General features: G+C 30.2%; 3 protein-coding genes across 3 annotated transcripts; 2 read left to right on the forward strand and 1 right to left on the reverse strand.

The window, feature by feature from the left end:
- Positions 1-5,290: 5,290 nt before the first annotated feature.
- LOC107004106 (putative UDP-rhamnose:rhamnosyltransferase 1) lies at positions 5,291-6,932 on the reverse strand. The gene has a single exon (XM_015202340.2). It carries the CDS (start codon positions 6,885-6,887, stop codon positions 5,442-5,444), a length of 1,446 nt encoding a protein of 481 aa, XP_015057826.1. The 5' UTR covers positions 6,888-6,932; the 3' UTR covers positions 5,291-5,441.
- Positions 6,933-8,627: 1,695 nt separating this feature from the next.
- Positions 8,628-9,603, forward strand: LOC107003573 (putative UDP-rhamnose:rhamnosyltransferase 1; the record flags this gene model as incomplete). Its single annotated transcript, XM_027913047.1, is given in 3 exon segments — positions 8,628-8,888; positions 8,891-9,116; positions 9,118-9,603. Coding segments are annotated over 3 exon segments (933 nt in total), but the record flags the coding sequence as incomplete, so codon positions are not given.
- Positions 9,604-12,231: 2,628 nt separating this feature from the next.
- LOC107003116 (putative UDP-rhamnose:rhamnosyltransferase 1) lies at positions 12,232-13,959 on the forward strand. The gene has a single exon (XM_015201377.1). It carries the CDS (start codon positions 12,402-12,404, stop codon positions 13,824-13,826), a length of 1,425 nt encoding a protein of 474 aa, XP_015056863.1. The 5' UTR covers positions 12,232-12,401; the 3' UTR covers positions 13,827-13,959.
- The last annotated feature ends 2,029 nt before the right edge of the window (positions 13,960-15,988 follow it).

Here is a 15,988-nt window from a genome sequence, read left to right on the forward strand (position 1 = left end):
ACTTTTTAATATAAAACTCTGCAATGTATGAATTTAATTTAGTCAAACTCTAATGCGAGTACATAATACCAAATGAAAAAATAAAAACTAAAAAAGACTAAAGTCGAATTTATAAAATATTTGAAACACCAAAAGTTTTATCAACCCGTTCAAGAGTATAGACTCACGAAAACCCGATAAATTTATTTTCTAAACTCTATATATGCAATAAAATTAAATAGTTATATGTTCATAAATATTAAATTATAACTTTAATAATTATCATATCGTATATTAATTTGATATCTTCCTTAAAAATCTAATTTCAATGCTAATATACCCTTTTACCGTTTAATTTTAACTACCTTTTTAACTCCTTTATTTTGTAATAAAAAAAGTTAAAATATAAAAGATAATTTATTAGTATACCAGAGTTAATGATAAAAAATATTTAAAAGTATTATATAAAATATTCAAAAAGTATTATCGTTCATTGTGGTAGTTTTTTCCCTTTTAAGCACATATTTTAGGATTTTTTTTAAAATTTTGATATTCCGTATTTATATTAGTGCCAAATTAATCTTATAAGAGTTAAACATTCCGTGATATGAACTCTGCAATACCACATAAATTTAATCTAACAAACTCTAATATGAATATCAGATATCAAATAAAAAAACAAAAATTAAAAAGATCAAAACATGAATATCAGATATCAAATGAAAAAATAAAAATTATAAAGACCAAAAATTCTATTAACCCATTCAAGAGTAGAGACTCACGAGAACCCAATAAATTTATTTCCTTAACTCTATATATGCACTAAGAATTCAATAGTTATATGTTCATAAATATTAAATCATAACTTTAATTATTATCATATCATATATTAATTTGATTATCTTTCTAACAATTTAATAAATTTTAAATTCTAAATCGATTTCGATCTATTTTTCCCTTTGACTGATCAACTGCTTAAGCCAACATTTGCCTCTGTAAGGGTCCCACCTCATATATTAATTTAAATCCGGCTCCTGTCCATTTCTTTTCTCTCCATTTTCCTCAAATTTCTATTTGAATTAGTGACACATGACATAGATTAAAATAAATGGTTAAGATTTAATTTTCAAAGTAAATCTCTAACCATGATTTAATTAATAAATACATTATATATTAAATATTAAAAATTATTATAATATAACTATCTTAGCAACATATCATCTCGTCCATAAATATGGGAAAAAAATTCTCTTCCTAAATTTCTTTTATACGTAAGATTTTTTTATATAATCTTTTTATTTATTTAACTGATAGAAGTATAGAAACTATAATTAACTATCGTATGTACTGGTATCACCGTATTCATAATCTTATTATGAAATTGAAGTTAGTTTATTAAAATGGTTTGATTATCTCTAGATAATTTATTAATCACGGATCAATATGTTTTTTGTTGCCAATCTGTGTTATGAAAATCAGAAATTACTGGTTGTAATAAATTATTCAGAAACACGAAGTAACTGAGATTTTTAGAACCAGTAAATAAGATGAACAGAAAAATAATTGAATCTGTAAAACTTACCAGAATCTGGAATACTCTTTTTGATAATTTAGGAAGAAAATCAAGTCCACTGAATTCACAGTGTCCCCGTAAGGAAATTATTCCCCTCTAGTATCCGAGGTTTGATTTGGAATATAACCTCCCAGGATAAAATGATCTTAATCAGTAGAGTATAGATACCAAAAACTCTACTGTCAGCGAATCAATCCACAGCAGGAAAGTACACGAAGAAACATGTGTTTTTTAAGAAGAAGGAAGATCAGAAAAATCGTAGAGAAATATTCTGAAGACTGAATGGTATTTATAGGCAAGAAGAATATATTCTTAAAGGTTGCAACCCTTTCAGAATTGACACGACCATTAATAAAAGGTTGCAACCCTTTCAGAATTGACACGACCATTAATGAAAGGTTGCAAACTTTCAAATGGTATTGACGCGCGCGGATCCGAGTCGGGTCGGGTTAACTAAAAAGTTGAAAACATTTCGATTAACTTCTGTTATCAACTAATTAATTGAAAATAATTTTTGGCCATTTAATTAATTAAATAAATAATTAAAATAAATTCGTCCAAAAAATTATCTCTCGATCGATCATTTACCAAAGCCGAAGCCGAAGCCTTTAACAATTAATAGGAGTGTTTATTTATTTAAACTCTCCTATTTTCATTTCCATTACCGATGAGGGACTATTGCCTTTTTCATTAAAACATTAGAGGACTTTTCAAGTTTCCAACCTTTCAAGTTCTAAACTTTTCAAATTCCTCTCCTTCCCTCTATTTCTCATCAATTCTTGCTACATACCCAACATTTTTAACAAAAGATTACAATAAAAATATTATATAAACGAAAAAAAAGGATTCTACGATTAAAAAAAAAGGAAAAAAACTTTTTTTTTAAATATTTATGGACAAGATAATATGTTGCTAAGATTTTGAGATTATAATAATTTTAATACTTGATATATAATGTATTTATTAACTAAATCATGGTAAAAGGTTAACTTTGAAATATTAAATCTTAACCATTTATTTTAAACTATGACACATATCATTAATCCAAATAGAAACTTCGAGAAAATAAAGAGAAGAGAAACGCAGAGGAGCCGGATCCTATTAGTTTACTATATAGTATTATTTAACATTTTAACACTTTTAGTGGCATGACATCCTCAACTATAGCACAAGTTCCTAGTTGAATTTTGGTAGTCCAATTTCAAAGTGGGACACCAAAGTATATCCACATGAAAGTAACATAATATGATAAAAATATCCTATTTTTTTTTCAATAAATAAATGAAATAACATATGATGAAAGCTGATGATAAAAACTATGTTTTTGGGTTGGTTAGGGTTGGCACAAATAGATTTAATAGTAATAAATATAATAAGGTATCAGTAAAATATTAGTATATAGTACTTATTTTTGAAGATTAGTTGAAAATGTGATGTAATCTTTCTTTACACATCTATATGGTGCTTTAGATGAAATTTCTAATCTATATATTATGATGATGCACTAGTTAAATTAACAAAATCATGCAGGTTTTTTAGTGAAGTAGCTGGATATTTTTAAAATGATTTTGGGATTTTTTTTTCTTTAACTTTTAAGCATGAAAATAATATTTGTATGTGTTAACATATTCACTTAACTATCACAAAATATGGATAATTTGATCTAGTAATTCAAATAAGTTGTATTAGAATCCCAAACATGGCTGACACAAATTGTATTGATCTATCGTTAGTAAGTAGGTTTAGCGTAATGAGATTTTAGATTTAAATATCAATCAAGGCAAAAATACTAGGTGATTTTTTCTCATTTGTTTGAACCTTGACGAATATATAGAGTTACCCAATATTTATACAAATAAAAGATAGAAAGTACATCATAAAATTAATAGAGATGGACACAAATTTATTCAAATACCACAATTATCTAAAAACAATGATAAAAACTACATCAACAAGCAGTACCAATTTTTTTAAGTGTGAATCAATTTACAAATGGGATAATATTGAACACAAATTTGGTAGAAAGTTTTGACTTTTTATGAATTTATGTTTTCGAAAATAGACAAATCTTTGTTATGTGTGAAGAACGTGGGGTTCTTGGCAACTTAAACTTCTCGCTTTTCATTAATTGTTAAGATGGTGAAAATAATACGAGAAATGCTAAATTATCAAAAAAATTTAAAAATGTATAATATCTTTTTTTTTTTTTATAAAAAGATCTTTTTTTCATTTTTAATTAAAAAGTATTAAAGTTAAAAGAATAAAAATATTCAAAAAATAAAATAACATAAGTAAAATACCATTTAAACCAAATTCTGGCTAAAAAGATCTTTCCTAAAACATATGATATATATGGTATTTTTTTCATGGACAAGGCAAATGACAACTTTGTCCTTGCAATATAAGCCAGTTTGTTTGACAACTATATCGAGAATGGAACATGTATCACAGATTCATGCGATCCAACTTGAATATAATATATCTAAAACAAATTACATCTAAATTTGACCTCATTTAACTAAAATACATGTATCTGGGGGCACTATAATCTCGTAAGATATATATACATTACAAAATAGAGTATATCTAAGTAATTAGCTCCATGAGTAGTTAGATTTATGTAAGTTCCCCTACATTAATAGTGCTGCTTTTGATGCATTTAAGCCCATGGGAATACATATGGCCAGTCCAATTTATCTTTTAAGGGCCAAAGTTTTAATTCAATCCATTCAAAGCCCATCCATATTGGGCCACAACTTTTCTAGTGTAAATCACAAATTTGGTCCCTAGAGATCAACCCTTATAGACTATATAGTTGAGCCCAAGTTACAACATCTCAAGAATTCGCCAATTGAATCATGACTCAGTATCTTTAGCTGTGGCGCCCAACTCTTCCATACTATGCCTTGACCATTAATTCTTTTGTCGAAATCATCTGGTAGCACAATCTGATCAATATTTCTCGACCCCGATGACTTTCTCAAGATCCAAAAGAATGGTTTCTTGATAACTCCAATCCACAAGCCAACTCGCTTATTTCATTTAAACCAACTGTCACTTCACTTCCTAGCGCTACATAAACCACCGAACCTTTTGGTTTCTCATCTACTATTCTTTGATCGATACCCAATATTCATTTTTTTCATCGATACTTCTTTCCAATATAATTGATAGTTAAATCATATAATCGTATGTGTATCACTATAAGCTCATCAACTAATAATCATTAATGAATGAAATCAAAGAGTTCATTTAGTTAATAATGGAAAAATATCAATGTGATTTGTAGGGTCTCTTAATTACATTGATATTTTGGCACACAATTTTCTTTTTGTTTGTGCTTCTCTCTGTCCTACGCAGAGAATGGTAATGATCAAATATAATTTAAATAACAAGTAATTTAAAGGAATAACTAGGTTGTATATAATACTAATAATAATGCTTTTGTTGATACATTTAAGCTCATGGAATATATGGGCCAGTCCAATTTTGTCTTTTAAGGGCCAAAGTTTTAATTCAACCTAATCAAAGCTCATCCATAGTGGGCCCACAACTTTTCTAGTGTAAATCACAAATTTGGTCCCTCGAGCTCGAGTCGCAATAAGTCAAGAATCTATCAATTGAGTCATGGCGTTAGTATCTTCACTTGACGCGTCCCGACTTTGGATGTGGTGTTTTCACTTGTAAGATTAAACAAAAAATTGGATGTCACAAGCACATTGCTTAATAAACCCAAGATAATGAAAATCAAGTACAAATTTATTTTTAAAAAACTAAACATAACATCACAATTAGCACCAAACTAACCATAAATGAAAAAAGGGAAGAAAAGGGAAGGGTGGGAAGTTTTCCACACATTAAGATAAAAAATAGATCCACATCCATTTCTTTACTTTTTATGATTTTCCAAGAAATTAATAAGATTTTCTATATACTTATCATGAAGCTCTTTGTTACCAAATATGGAACTCATTTCTTTAGCTTTCTCTCGAATTATCTTTCCATCATTTTCCACCATTACTAGCTTCACTGAGTTTACCACCGAGTCACTCGTATAGGTCCCGCCCTCTTCGTTTCGTGGTACTTCTACACCGACCCCTTCGTCCCGTAGGATTCTAGCGTTTAGTCCTTGATCAACCAAAAAAGGTAACATAATCAACGGAAGACCAAAAATAAGCCCTTCTATAGTCGAGCTCCATCCACAATGAGTCAAGAATCCACCAACTGATTCATGACTCAGTATCTTCAGCTGAGGCGCCCAACTCTTCCATACTATGCCTTGACCTTTAGTTCTTTCCTCAAAACCATCGGGTAGCACAATTGGGTCGATATTTCCCAACCCCGATAACTTCCTTAAGACCCAAAAGAACGGTGACCCTGATAACTCCAACCCACGAGCTAGCTCATTGATTCCACTCTGACCAACCGTTACTTCACTTCCTAGAGCTACATAAACCACTGAACCTTTTGGTTTCTCATCTAACCATTGTTTAATCGATATCCAAGATTCATTTTTTTCATCGCTACTACTTTCCACTATAGGTGGCATCAACCCCGTTGGAAGCACGGGCATATGATGCAAATCCTCAAGTAACTTCAACCACTGACCCTCAAACTCATGACAATGACGAATAATAATAGCATCTGCACCTTCAATCGTGACACCATTACGATACATGTCTGAAACGCCAGATACATTCTTTTGACTAGACTCCACCATCCACCGCGCCTCATGGAGGCGATACGCCGCCTTTGTCTCAAATGGGATCCACCTTGGTGGTACCAAAAAATCCTCCAACTTAGGTGGTGAAGTACAATTGTTGGTGTTGATCATGTTCTCAAAGGAACCAAGGAAGGAAAGGAACCAAGCATTGATGATACTATAGAAAATTCTTGATATACCTAATCTTGTTGAAATTGGAGCCAACCAATATTGTGCAAAATCTTGAATAATCCAATCAGGACAATTATTCTCTAAGAAATTAGTCACATCTTTTTCCATACCATCCATTGCTTTTTTTAGATAAGTCATTTCTTCACTTGTTATAATATCAATAGTGGCCTCAGCATCTTTTGGTAAGCCATCTATTTTAGCAAGTGGAATTTTTACAAAAGTTATGGAATTAGAGAATTCAGAAGGGATTTTTGGGAGACGATCAATGTTTCTTGGAGTCGAAATAAAAGAAATTTTATGACCCTTTCGAGCTATGAATTTGGAAAGTTCAAGAAATGGAATAATATGACCAAAAGCTAACCATGGAAACATAACTATGTGAAGCTTTTTAGTATTACTTTCATCTCCATTGGCTATGGATTTGACAAGTTGAGTTTCCATGACAATTTGCCTTTTTTTTTTGTCAATGTTTTGCTATGATGAACAACTATATTATAAAGTGTTGAGATCACATTATAAATTTGTGTTAACAAAAATATATTATTACCCTAGTGATATGCATGTTGAAAATAAATAAATAGATAATGGTAGCGGTTACAAAATAATAAATAATCAATCATTTGAAGAAATTTGTGTCATTTGTTTGAGACACTTGGTAAGGTTACATTATTCTAATTATAATTATTCCCCTTCAAAGTCAACTATAGATTTATATTTTCGTAAAATTTACCTACTAATTCAATATTATTAATTATTATATCAAAGTTCAATCGATTTTATAAAATATTGATCAAATTTATTTTTGTACTTTGAGAAAATGGTTACATTTATTACCTATACATAGTCTGTGTTCAGTCTCCGTTAGAAAAGGGATATATTTAAATAAACCATAATTTTCTGAAGGTGAATATGACTCAAAAATATAACAAAGACATTTATGAGCCACCCTATAGGACCCGTCCTTTTCGTTTCTTGGTACTACCTAAGCTCTTCTATAATTGAGCTCTATCAATTCACAATGAGCTAAGAATTCACCAACTGTTTATGACTCAATAACATAACTGATGAATACCAAACATGAGCTTTTTTTTTGTTAATGATTGCTATGATGAACAACTATATTGTAAAGAGTGTTGAGATCATATAATAAAATTGTGTAAACAAATATATTTTTACTCTTATGACATCTTAGAATTTTTTTAGCGGTGGTGGTATCATATAGTTAGCTTATAATAGTCATTGAATGATAATTATGATTAAAGAATCATTTAATTAACAATAGAAAAATATCTATGTAATTTGTAGGGACACTAATTAATAACACGTTTTACGTTATTCTAATTATTCCTATAGAATTTAAATTTTTGTAGAATATATGTACCTATTCTAGACTAAAGACTCATCCTACTAAAAAGATCAATTTTAAATCTTAAACTCGAAATCTCTAATTATTGATTAAATAGAAAGAAAACTCGTTCCAACTATTTTTGTTTAATATTCCACTGTTCACTTCCAATATTTTCATAGAAACATTTTGGGGGTGAGAGGTGGGGGGCCGAGGGTAGGGGTGGAGTGAAAATATAATTTTAAAATTAAAAATATTCTTTAAATAAATATTAAATTTTTATTTGGGGGGAGGGGGTGGGGGGAAGGGCTGGCCGGGAATGCTCGAGGTGAGGGTGAGTGAAAAAAATTGAAATTGAAAAATGTTTTTGAAAAATACTTCAACAAAAAAAATTTGTAATTTGAGAAATATTTTTCAAAACTTTTGTCCCAACCAAACATGAGAAAATTAAAAAAATATTTTCTAAAATATTTTCGTTCATATCAAACACACCCGAAATGTCAACTTTTTTAAGTAGTGGTAATAGGTAGATTTTAACATGTGCCAATATACGATGGCACTATTATTAATAGTACCAGAAAACAACAACAGAGAAAAGCACAAATACAAGAAAATTGTGTTGGTCCAAACAATTTCTCAAATTTATGGTAAAATTTTTGTATTAATCAGACATGAGAAAATTAAAAAAATATTTTCTAAAATGTTTTCGTTCATATCAAACACACCCGAAATGTCAATTTTTTTTAAGTAGTGGTAATAGGTAGATTTTAACATGTACCAATATAAGATGACACTATTATTAATAGTACTAAAACAACAACAGAGAGAAGCACAAACAAAAGAAATTTGTGTTGGTTCAAACAATTTCTCAAATCTATGGCTAAAGGAAATGAAAGTAACACTAAAAAGCTTCACATAGTTATGTTTCCATGGTTAGCTTTTGGTCATATCATCCCATTTCTTGAACTTTCCAAATTCATAGCTCGAAAGGGTCACAAAATTTCGTTTATTTCAACTCCAAAAAATATTGATCGTCTTCCAAAACTTCCCTCTGAATTTTCTAATTCCATGAGGCGCGGTGGATGGTGGAGTCTAGTCAAAAGAATGTATCTGGCGTTTCAGATTTTTATCGCGTTGGTGTCACTATTAATAGAGCAGATGCTATTATTATTCGTCATTGTAATGAGTTTGAAGGTCAGTGGTTGAAATTACTAGAGGATTTGCATCATACACCCGTGCTTCCTACGGGATTGATGCCATCTATAGTGAAAACTAGTACCGATGAAAAAAATGAATCTTGGTTATCGATTGAAGAGTGGTTAGATGAGAAACCAAAAAGGTTTGGTTGTTTACGTAGCCCTAGGAAGTGAAGTGACGATTACTCAGAGTGAGATCAACGAGCTAGCTCGTGGGTTGGAGTTATCTGGATCACCGTTCTTTTGGGTCTTGAGAAAGCCCACTGGGTCAGGAAATATTGACCCCATTGAGCTACCAAATGGTTTTGAGGAAAGAACCAAAGATCGAGGCATAGTATGGAACAGTTGGGTACCTCAGTTGAAGATACTGAGTCATGAATCGATTGGGGGATTCTTGACTCATTATGGATGGGGCTCGACTATAGAAGGGCTTATGTTCGGTCATCCATTGATTATGCTACCATTTTTGTGCGATCAAGGACTGAATGCTAGAATTCTAGAAGACAAAGAGGACGGGTCCTACACGAGCGATTCAGTGGCCCACTCAGTGAAATTAGTAATGATAGGAAATGATGGAAAGATAATTCGAGAGAAAGCAAAAGAAAGGGAAGAACTAATACACATAAAATAATTGTAATTTTTCCTTCCTTTATTTTTTTCAATGTGTTAAAACCCTACATAAAATAATTGTGGTCTAGAACCATAAACTTAAAATACTTAATTACTTCACCTCTTTTTCGGTGGAGTTATTTTATTTATTGTTTTATAAGTATTATTTTCATTTCTACTTTTTGTATATGTAAAAATAAAGATATGGACTTTCAATATTTTTCCACTGAATCATGTTATTAAGGAACACATAAAATTAAGCATGGTCTTGGTCCTCTCGGAGTTGGAATATTTGTTCACTAATAATAATCTTTTTGTTGAGTTTTACTTGTACGGTTTGCTCTTTAAATGGATTGATTTTTAATTTCTTTTTAGAAATTAAACTTTTGTCTAGTGGGACATAAGTTTTTTAAAGGTTTGAGATATTATAATACGAAAATATAAATATAAGCCCTACAAAAAAAGGTATTTTCTTTGAGAGATAATATTAACACAAAACTATCTAATTATACAAGCATTCCTATCATATTTACTAATTTTCACTATAGAATGAAATGATAAGAATAAGAAACTCAAATAATGATACTAAAAAAAAGGTCAAAAAATGATTTCTGTGTGAAAAAGATTACATACATAATTTTTTTAAATATTAAAATCAAAAATTTAATTTAAAATGAATTTTATCAATTCTGTAACGGTAGGGGTATCTGAGCCACTTTTGTAACAATAAGAGGTATATATGAGCTAATATTGTGAATCACTTCATAACGAAAGATATATCAGCTCAGAATGATGAAGTTAGACATTTTTCTAACTACTTTGCCACCAAAATATGGAATACAATTCTTTCCATCATTTCCCACCACTTTTAGCTATATTGAGTTGGCTATGAGTCACTCTTATATGTCGAGTCCGGAGCCTAAAGGGTATAAAATAGGGTAACTTTCACATATAGCAAATAAAAAATTCATATTTGTATGCTATAGCAAAATTTGGATAATTGCGCTCCATAGCAAACATAGAAACTGTAATTCGCTATACATATACAGGTTGAAGCAAATTGTATAAAATGAAGTGTATAAAACAAGAAAGAGAAAGACACTTGGACAGAGAACTGTATAAAAACGAAGTGTATAAAACGAATTGTATTATTATAAGTGTATAGAACGATTATATACAATTTGAATTTGTATAAAATGAGAAAGAGAGAAAGACAAAAGAGACTTGACAAAGAATATACAATTGAATCGAATTGTATAAAACGAGAAAGAGAGAAATTAGATACAATTTGAAAATTGTATAAAACGAGAAAGAGAGAAAGGCAAAAAAAAACTGGGCAGGGGAGTATTTTTATTGTATAATTATAAGTGTATAGGAGGAAAATATATGTACTTGCATGTGTATATACAATTTTCTCACGCTTTATACAAACAGAAACACAATTTATACATTTCGCTTCTGTTTGTATAAGTGAGAAAGGCGAGGGTGGCGAGCGAGATTTGGGAGAGTGGCGAGCGAGGTTTGGAAGAGTGGCGAGCGAGATCTGGAAGAGCGGAGAGAGGGGAACAAAAATATATGTATTTATACAATTTTCTCTGCTTTATACAATTAGAAATAATTTTTATACACTTGTGTTTGTATAAAAAGTGAGGAAGCGAGCGAGAGATTGGAGGAGAGCGGCGAGCGAGATATTTGGGAGAGAGGCACCTGACAATTTTTTGCAAACGTTTGCTATGGAGCACAATTAAATCAAACCCTAGCTACTCCATTTATTTTAGGTTATTAGTTTGCTATTATATACAATTTTCCCTATAAAATATTAACAAAAATTAAATGGTATATAAAATTTTAATCAAAACGGCAAAATCGCTGGAACAACAGCGATTTCCTCCGCGGGAAAAAACGCAAGCGATTTCGCAAAATGTGATTTTTTTTTTTAAAAAAATTAAAATCGCTAGTGATTTCCATTTTTTTTAAAAAAAATTTTAGGCAACGATTTTCATTTTTTTTAAAAAAAAAATAAATTCAAGGTGATTTTTGATTTTCTTTAAATTTTTCTTTTAAAGAAAATTACATTTTGCAAAATCGCTGTAGTAGCAGCGATTTTGCTTTTTCCGGCGGAGGAAATCGCTGTTGTTCCAGCGATTTTGCCGGTTTGATTAATATAAAATTTTATATACCGTTTTAAAATTTTTATTAATATTTTATACCCTTTAAGCTCCGGACTCCTTATATGTCCTCTTGTGGCATTTTCTTTTTGGGTAATCCATAAATTTTGGGAAGTGGAATTTTTACCTAAGTTATGGGATTGGAAAATTGAAAGGGACTTTTTTTTTTTTGAAGACTATCAATATTATATAGAGTTAAAATAATTTTTTTTTTCATGACCTTAGCTTTTCGAGATATGAAATTTTGAAAGTTCAAGAAATGGGATGATATGACCAAAAGCTAGTCATGATGAAAACAAAACTATGTGAAGCTTTTTAGAATTACTTTCATCTCCATTTAGTTATGGACTTGAACTCTGACAAACCTCACATGTCCAGGATTGAATATTTAAAATACGAAAAATATAAAATTAATTCGTTATTTAAACAAAATTAGGTAAATCAAGAACTGAAATCGGAACGTGACACAATTTTGTTACAATCAATATATTTTAATTAAAAACAATCACCACTTGTGTATTATCTTGTCAGGAATATATTCTCCACCAACAAGATAGTGCTATTATTTATAGCACTGGAAAACAACAACATAGAGAAGCACAAACAAAAGAAAATTGTGTACAATTTCTCAAATCCAATGGCCAATGGAGATGAAAATAATACTAAAAAGCTCCACATAGTTATGTTTCCATGGCTAGCTTTTGGTCATATCATCCCATTTCTTGAACTTTCAAAATTCATAGCTCGAAAGGGCCACAAAATTTCGTTTATTTCAACTCCAAGAAACATTGACCGTCTCCCGAAAATTCCCTCTGAATTTTCTAATTCCATAACTTTTGTAAAAATTCCACTTGCTAAAGTTGATGGCTTACCAAAAGATGCTGAGGCCACTATGGATATAACAAGTGAAGAAATTATTTATCTAAAAAAAGCAATGGATGGTATGGAAAATGAAGTGACAAATTTCTTGGAGAACAATTGTCCTGATTGGATTATTCAAGACTTTGCACAATATTGGTTGGCTCCAATTTCAACAAGATTAGGTATATCAAGAATTTTCTATAGTATCATCAATGCTTGGTTCCTTTCCTTCCTTGGTTCCTTTGAGAACATGATCAACACCAACAATTGTACTTCACCACCAAAGTTGGAGGATTTTTTGGTACCACCAAGGTGGATCCCATTTGAAACAAAGGCGGCGTATCGCCTCCATGAGGCGCGGTGGATGGTGGAGTCTAGTCAAAAGAATGTATCTGGCGTTTCAGACATGTATCGTAATGGTGTCACGATTGAAGGTGCAGATGCTATTATTATTCGTCATTGTCATGAGTTTGAGGGTCAGTGGTTGAAGTTACTAGAGGATTTGCATCATATGCCCGTGCTTCCAACGGGGTTGATGCCACCTATAGTGGAAACTAGTAGCGATGAAAAAAATGAATTTTGGATATCGATTAAAGAATGGTTAGATGAGAAACCAAAAGGTTCAGTGGTTTATGTAGCTCTAGGAAGTGAAGTGACGGTTGGTCAGAGTGAAATCAATGAGCTAGCTAGTGGGTTGGAGTTATCATGGTCACCGTTCTTTTGGGTCTTAAGGAAGCCATCTGGTTCAAGAAATAAGGACCCCATTGAGCTACCAGATGGTTTTGAGGAAAGAACCAAAGGTCGAGGCATAGTATGGAAGAGTTGGGTACCCCAATTGAAGATACTGAGTCATGAATCAATTGGTGGATTCTTGACTCATTGTGGCTGGAGTTCGATTATAGAAGGGTTAATGTTTGGTCATTCGTTGATTATGTTACCGTTTTTAGTTGATCAAGGATTGAACGCTAGAATTATTGAAGATAAAGGGGTTGGTATCGAAGTACCAAGAAACGAAGAAGACGGGTCCTATACGAGCAACTCGGTAGCAAACTCAGTGAAGCTAGCAATGGTGAATAATGATGGAAAGTTAATTCGAGAGAAAGCAAAGGAATTGAGTTCCATATTTAGTAACAAAGAGCTTCATGATAAGTATATTGAAAATTTGATTAATTTCTTGGAAGATTATAAAAAAAATCAATAATTAACGACTATTATTTTTAAATATTAATGTAAGACAAAATAAGGCACTCTATCTAGACAAAATTTCAATATTTTATTTATGAATTTATACTATTCTACATTGCCTCCGTTAGTAGGGGCGGCTTCAATAGTTAGTATTTAATATGCATAAATAATTTATCAAAAATTAATGAACAAAAATGATTGTGGTCCAAAATCATAAATAAATATTATTTTTAAATATCACCATTATTTTTTTTGTAATTATTACAAGTACATAACAATTTGAGAAATGGTCCTAAAATGTGAATTCACTTTCATTGATTCCACTTATCTGTCTTTTGAATTTATACTTTTTTATAATTTTAATTTTTTTTCAGTGAAAATTCCTCCTCTGCAGTTAGGAATAAATACCAATTTATTAAATTAATGAAAAGAAAATTTATTTATATCAATAAAAAGGAATATATTCATGTGGACCATTATTTAAATTGCTTTGACGAATCAATTCTTTTGTCACTAAAACATTATCAACAAAGCTGCCATATGCTATCTTTTATGAGAAATTTTATACGATATTTATATTAAATTAATTACGTACTTACTATATGATACTTTTTTATTACTTCATTAATATTAATTAGATATTTTTATTTTAATTATAATATATTAACATGATTTGATGTAAATAACAAAAAAGTGGCTTTTGTTTTGCTCAAAAGTGTTTTTCTTTTAATTTTTTTTGACCAAATATATCAAATTTGAAAAAGTGTTCTTTATTAAAACAAAAGTTCTCTAAATTTCGAAATGACTTGACCAAACATACAATAGATTATGAAATTTTATAGGATAATTATTTCGTGAATAGCTTTGTTGTTATTTCTATTGCAATTTATGAGCCTTTTAAATATAATCCAAAGGTTCCATCCAAGAAAACGTTAGACAATAGTCTAAAATTTTATAGATTATCGCAAATGTTAAAAAGGCAATATAAAGAATTATTTATAAAGTTGAAAAATATATTAACAAAACAGTAGATTTGAATTTTAGGAAGAATTATTTTTCAAGATCTATATATACACAACATTTATAAGTGGACGGATTATAAATAATGACCCAAAAAAAAGGATATTTAAATCAATGGAAAAATTGTATATAATGACAAACTAATAATTCAAATTAAATGTTATAATTACACTTTGATTTAATTGTGCCATGTAGCAAATTGTTTGTCAGTCATCTCTCTCCTTCAAACTCTCGCTCGCCTCTCTCGCTTTATACAATGAAAAATGTATAAATTGTGCTTTTGTTTGTAAAAAACGGGAGAAAATTGTGTATCCACATGCAAATAGAAATATCTTCGTCCTATATACTTATAATTATACAATATTAATGTATAACTTATGTTTGTATAAATCGAGAGAGAGAGAGAGAGAGAGAGAGAGCGATATTTGATGTACAAACATTTTATTTCGATTCAATTGTATACAAATTCAAATTTTATACAGATATACAAACACATAAAATTGAATTGAGAGACTATCAACAATTTATACAAACGAGAGACTGCCAACAATTTATACAAATGGCCCGCCAGTGAAATTATACAAATCTGAAGAAGAGCCAGCGAATTATACAAATGAGAGACTCCCAAAAATTTATAGAAATAGTCTGCTAGCAAAATTGTACAAATCTGAAGAGAGGTCAGCGAATTATATAATTGCTTTTTTTAATTATACAATTGCTTTTCTTTTATATATATATAGCGAAAATAGTCATAGCATGTTTGCTATGGAGCGCAGATTTTACAAATATAATTTTTATGTTTATTATACGTAAAAGTTACTCTACATTAATTAGCCACAAAGTGGCTGCACAAATTTGAAATTTTAGTCCGACTAGATGCTAAGCTCAATTAAGAGGCCCTATTAGGACATGCCGCTAATTCCCTGTCTCAAATATCGCGAAGAAAAATTGATTTTCTGAGATAAAAATAATTAGTTGAGTGATCATATCATAATTTAAGTGATAAATTGATGATTAAAAAATAAATTATATTTATAATTGAATTAAGTCCAAAACACACCTAATTTATTTTTTTTACATACACTATCAATATATATTAATTAACTTATTTAAAGGATAAAATTTTACAATTAATATTGAGATCCCCACCCCACCCAC

The sequence above is a fragment of the Solanum pennellii genome, chromosome 11 (genome assembly GCF_001406875.1).
Source record: "Solanum pennellii chromosome 11, SPENNV200".
Taxonomy (NCBI): Eukaryota; Viridiplantae; Streptophyta; class Magnoliopsida; order Solanales; family Solanaceae; genus Solanum; species Solanum pennellii.

Excerpts from the sequence above, each read along its gene's own strand:
- LOC107004106 (XM_015202340.2), bottom strand. The coding sequence starts at position 6,887 with ATGGAAACTCAACTTGTCAAATCCATAGCCAATGGAGATGAAAGTAAT.
- LOC107003116 (XM_015201377.1), top strand. The coding sequence starts at position 12,402 with ATGGCCAATGGAGATGAAAATAATACTAAAAAGCTCCACATAGTTATG.